Raw genomic sequence first — 5,169 nt, forward strand, 5'->3', positions numbered from 1 at the left:
TATACCAAGGTGGCTGATGAGCCCCGCTCACTTTTGTAGTTATACAGTACCGCACGCACGATACGGGGGGGCTTGCCTATCGCCCCTTCCCTGTCAACGGCGCCTTATGGGCCGAGCGGGAAGGCGACCCGCCCTCACACGTGCGTGCGGTACAGCATAACTACAAAAGTGGGCGGGGTTAATCAGCCACCTGGTACAAAAGCGTGCCTAGGCCTCGCTACCTTATATTTGATGTCGTATTTGTCAAATTTAAACCAGATAAAGCATGAAGCTCTTGCATTCTCTTGGCGACAGTGACTGTGCAGTGCACAATAAGCGCTGCATCACCTGTGTCCTCTTTCTCTCCTCTCACTCTCATTTTCCTACCCGCTTGCTCTCCGTGCCCCTTCACCCCCTCTACATTATTTACATAGGTACTACGATGGATCGAAAACCCCCATCTGGTGAGGGGGGGGGGCTGTCCTGACCGTGAAATGAGTAGACAAACAGCTGGGTTTGTTCAATGATAAGGGAAAGAGGGGTTTGCGGGTGGAGGGCTCGTGGGTAAACCTGCCACCATTAGACAAGAGAGGCGTAAAAAAACAAGCATACTAGACGTCTTAAAGGAATGAGAAATGTGCCAAGTAGTCCCACAGCAAATATATTTCGGGGAAGTTCCCGGTTGAATCCGGGAAGTAATTTTCCTGATGCTATTTTTCGTCATATCTATGCATGTTATAACATTTGGAGCAACCGGAAAATGTACTTCCCGAATCCAACCGGGAAGTTCCCGGAAAAATGTTTGCTGTGGTCCTTCTTCATTGCTTTCCCACAAAATAGCTGTGGCGCTCGGTTCGAGACACGTTGTATTTTGAACAGCAGGCGGGACCGGTTTATGCAGATGCACACGAGGCCAAAACGCATACTATCTTTTGCCTGTCCTCGATCTTTCAGGGAAGTCCTTAAGACATTCCATGTGTGGCAGCTCCATTTTTAATTTTTTTTTTTCAAACCGGCCGTTTCCAACTTTTGGGAGTGACGGGTGACGGGGTGCCTCTACTCCAGGACCCCGCCCAGGCTCTGGTCACTCGCACGGCGCCGGTAGGTCAGGGTCCCGCGCCCCACCCGCCCCGGCCCGCTCGAGCCGCGCGCCACGCGTCGAGCCACGCACAGTTCATCTTATATAACGCCCTGCTGCTGCTCCTGCCGCCGACTCCGACGAATTCCTCCTGGAGCGGGTCGTGACCGCGAACCTCGAGGGCGTCGGGAGTCTACTACGCGCCGAGGAGATTTTACTAGCGCGACCATTATCCACTTGAATTACAAAGGACTTGAGCACCTTTTGTAGGGATCTTCATGATTGTGTGGCGTCTTTTCAGAGACAGTAAAGCATTTAGGACCCTCATAAAAGAACTGCAATAATCTCTAGTTGTACGAAATTTAGGGTTTCCGACAAGGCGCGGTAGGGTGATAAAATTCATCACCACGCCGAAAAATAGCACCTCGCAGCACTTTTATGCCTAAGTGTTTCCCTCTGGTGCTAGAAATGTATGACCCAGGGCCGACCTGCGGCATCTAGGCCTCTTCCCGGGTCGTCAGCAGAGGTCGGATGTGAAATGGGAGAGAAAATCATGAGCGTTTCCCTCGTTAGGCGGGTCAGTCGTCGGGCGGAAACCAAGTCCGCGCGGATTAGTGTGACCACTTGCGCCCAATTGCCTCCGAGGACAAGAGGAGGCGCGGCGCGGAGGGGCGGGCCGGGCCGGGCCGGCGGGCCGGGCCGGGCCGGGGCGGCTCCTGCTTTTCAGCAAGGAGACGTGAGGGAAGGACTACATTACATTAACCTAGTGGTCTAATTACAATCCTACCTTCATGAGCTGGCCATCCATTGTTTTTCCCCGTCATTATGCAACTCCCTGCCCTGGTCTAGCGTGCGTCGCAGCGTTGAGCTGGGTCCGTCAAGCGGACGGCTATCCGTGTCAAACTGTCTTACTGACTTAGGCCTCTGCCTTGTTCCAGGTCTTCCAGCGCCATGGCCCCTCCAGGAAAGAAACTCCCCCAATACACGGCAGCTATAATTGGTGAGTTTTACCCCGTGTTGTGGAGCACAGGTACTTTAATGTTTGAAGCGCTTGAAGGCGTGATCGACTCTATAATCATCGTTTCTTCGGAGTTCTATGAAAACACAATAGCCACTTGTAATTCGGCTGTTCCAAGGCCAGATGTTAGCAAAACGTCTCCTCCTGTATGCCCTCTGGTCTCTGGTAGCCCCTCGTCCCGGAAACACTCCACCACCCTCGCCTCGTTTCAGATGTTTCGTAACCATTGATGTCGACCCGGGAGCCCACTCGAAAATCTAGACGACAGGACTCCCAAACAAAACCGTTGCCATTAATTTGTTGTTGTTGTAGGACTAGCGAGCGGCGCGCGGGGCGAGCTTCGCCTGACGCGCGAATGTGTTGCGAAACACGCCGCGGGTCCGTTCGGTTCGAATGCCTCCGGAGGCCGCGCTGAGAGACTAATGAACGCTGACCGCATATCAGTGGAGCCGGTGGAGCGGACTGTGCCGCGTACCGGCAGGCAGGGGCAAAGGTGCCTGACTGCTGACCGGCACGCTGACCGGTGACTTGCGGGTGGCCGCGACGGCCAAGTGTAGCCGGGCCTCGCGTGCCGCGTGTCCGCGGGGTCGTAGAGAAACGAGCATCCCTCTAGCAGACTGACTGCACCTCAACGACCCACTGACCGGCGCGCTGACAGCTGGCCGCGTCGCGGTGACTGACCGTACTAGTGTAGTCGGGCCTCGCGTGCCCGTGGGGTCATAGAAGCAGCCTTGCCTCTTTTTATTCTGTCTGGTCCGTATCACCCGCATGGGTACCCGCAGCTCGCACACCTCGCTTCACGTGAGACGGACATGTACCATCCGGGACAGCCCGTTCGCCCCCGGGCCGCCACTTTTCTGGCAAGACGCAGGGGTCCTGGGTCCTGATCAAGAACAGGTTCGCATCAAACTTGAGAGCCCCAGATAGTACTGGAGGGTACCGGAGAGTACCGACCCGGGGTGTACTATGGACCCGAAGCTGTGTGACACTCTGCAAAATATACTGCAGAGGACACGCGAGCCGGGGTCTGCTCTGCTCGACCGGGGCTCCACATAGGGGCGCCGGGAGGGTAGGCAACCAATTCGACGCGATGCACGACTGACGGCCGCTGTCTCTCTTGCCTGCCCCGCAGCCTCTATGTCCGTGATGGCGGCGGGCTGCTGCATCGCCTGGCCTTCCCCCGCGCTCAAGATGCTGCTGCACTCGGAGGAGCCGCCCTTCGAGCTGAGCCCGGCCGAGGGCTCGTGGATCGTGTCGCTCAAGAACGTGGGCAACATCATCGCGCCGCTGCCGACCGGCTGGCTCATGGGCCGCCTGGGCCGGAGGGCCACGCTGCTCGCTTCGGCGCTGCCCTTCGTCGTGTCCTGGGCGCTCGTGGTCGTCTTCGACACTGCGCCGCTGCTGTACCTGGCGCGAGTGCTGGGCGGGCTGGGCGTGGGCATGGCGTTCACCGTCACGCCCATCTACCTGGGCGAGATCGCGGACACGGAGGTGCGCGGCGCGCTGGGCACGCTGCTGCAGGCCATGCTCTACTGCGGCATCCTCATGGAGTACGTCGTGGGGCCGTACGTCAGCTACCTGACGCTGGCGCTCACCTCGGGCGCCGTCCCCGTCCTCTTCTTCGTGCTCTTCTTCTTCATGCCCGAGTCGCCGCACTGGCTGCTGCAGCGCGGCCGCCGCGAGGAGGCCCGCAAGGCCCTGGGCTGGCTGCGGGGCACGGGCGAGCAGGCCGTGGCCGCCGAGCTGGGCGAGATGACCCGCACCCTGGAGATGCAGCTGCAGCCGCAGGAGAAGGGCGGCGTCGCGGCCCCGGGCTCCCTCAAGGACATCATCTTCAGCAAGGGGCCCAGGAAGGCCCTCATCATCATCCTTACCCTGAATGTGAGTACAAGAGGCAGAGCGTTGAACATTTTCGTCCCCCTATCCCTACTGACACCTTAACGCCGTAGGTCCTGAAAGAGATGTCCGGCAACTCGGCCGTGGTGGCGTACGCCGCGACCACACTCACGGAGGGCACGGGGTCGCCCTACGCCGACGAGTACGTGATCGCCATCGGCGTGGTCATGTTCGCGTCCACCATGGCGTGCACGCAGCTCGTGGACCGCGCGGGGCGGAGGCCGCTGCTGCTCGCGTCGTGTGCGTTCTCCGCAGTCTGCCTATCGACGGCGGGGCTCTTCTTCTTCCTGAAGGCCCTGGGCCTGGACATGTCCGGGGCCACCTGGCTGCCCGTCGGCGGGCTGCTGGCCTACGCCGCGGTCTTCCCCCTGGGCCTCGCGCCCATCCCGCCCACCCTGCTGGGTGAGCTCTTCCCCGCTCACCTCAAGGGCCTGGCGGCGTGCTCGGCAGCCGTGTCCATCTCCGTCACCTCCCTCGTCGTCACCAAGCTGTACCAGGTAAAGGTCGAGGAGTGCGCGGGATGCCCTCGGGCGGCATAAAGCGGACAAAAATTTTGATTCAATTGTTTCTTTCTGCATGCCACAGGTCGTCGGTCATCTCCTGGGCATGCACGTGGTCTACTGGGCTTTCGCCGCGTCATGCGTGGGCGGAGCCGCCTTCGTCGCCACCTTCGTGCCGGAGACGAAGCGCAAGACGTTCCAGCAGATCCAGGACGAGTTGAGCGGCGTCGTGCGCGCGAAGGGCGCCTACGAGGCGGACGAGCCGCTCAAGCTTATGGCGTAAATGGTCATCAGCGTGGGTCAACTGGTCGAGTGGGAAATCAATCGAACCTCAATGCCAATTTGACGTTATATCACCCTGCTTTCGTCCCGAAAATTTCGATGAACGACGTACTTTTGATGTTGAATTTCTCACGGGGAAGGAAAGAAACGTCGTGTTAGGACGTCCACGACGTTCAGTAAACAAGACTGATGAACGAAGCATAGTTTTAACAGCCGTTTACCTAGTACTTAAGGGGCTCACGAGTGATTCCCAGTAGATTTAATTTCACTTTAATTTTAATCAGACTACGGAAATATCTTGGCGCTGTTTCCATTATCTCAAGTCTGATATGGCCATTCGTATTGTGATTTCATCGTGTTAAGTACCTACATGTAAACAGAATTAGGAAAAGTGTATTTATTTTATAAAAGATCTG

General features: G+C 57.9%; 2 protein-coding genes across 2 annotated transcripts in view; one reads left to right on the plus strand and one right to left on the minus strand.

Moving 5' to 3' along the window:
* LOC113204900 (facilitated trehalose transporter Tret1-like) overlaps window positions 1-5,163 on the plus strand; it is a 19,622-nt gene extending 14,459 nt beyond the window's left edge. The window contains exons 2-5 of the mRNA XM_026420277.2: window positions 1,996-2,057; window positions 3,208-3,956; window positions 4,025-4,468; window positions 4,557-5,163. Coding sequence (XP_026276062.1) covers window positions 2,009-2,057; window positions 3,208-3,956; window positions 4,025-4,468; window positions 4,557-4,754 — 1,440 coding nt within the window. The 5' untranslated portion in view covers window positions 1,996-2,008 and the 3' untranslated portion in view covers window positions 4,755-5,163. The remainder of the gene's footprint in view (window positions 1-1,995; window positions 2,058-3,207; window positions 3,957-4,024; window positions 4,469-4,556) is intronic.
* Window positions 1-5,169, minus strand: part of LOC113204901 (myosin regulatory light chain sqh) — a gene marked incomplete in the record, with an annotated part of 8,549 nt that overhangs the window by 1,197 nt on the left and 2,183 nt on the right.

Source organism: Frankliniella occidentalis, unplaced genomic scaffold, assembly GCF_000697945.3.
Source record: "Frankliniella occidentalis isolate FOCC.00 unplaced genomic scaffold, Focc_3.1 Scaffold187, whole genome shotgun sequence".
Lineage (NCBI taxonomy): Eukaryota > Metazoa > Arthropoda > Insecta > Thysanoptera > Thripidae > Frankliniella > Frankliniella occidentalis.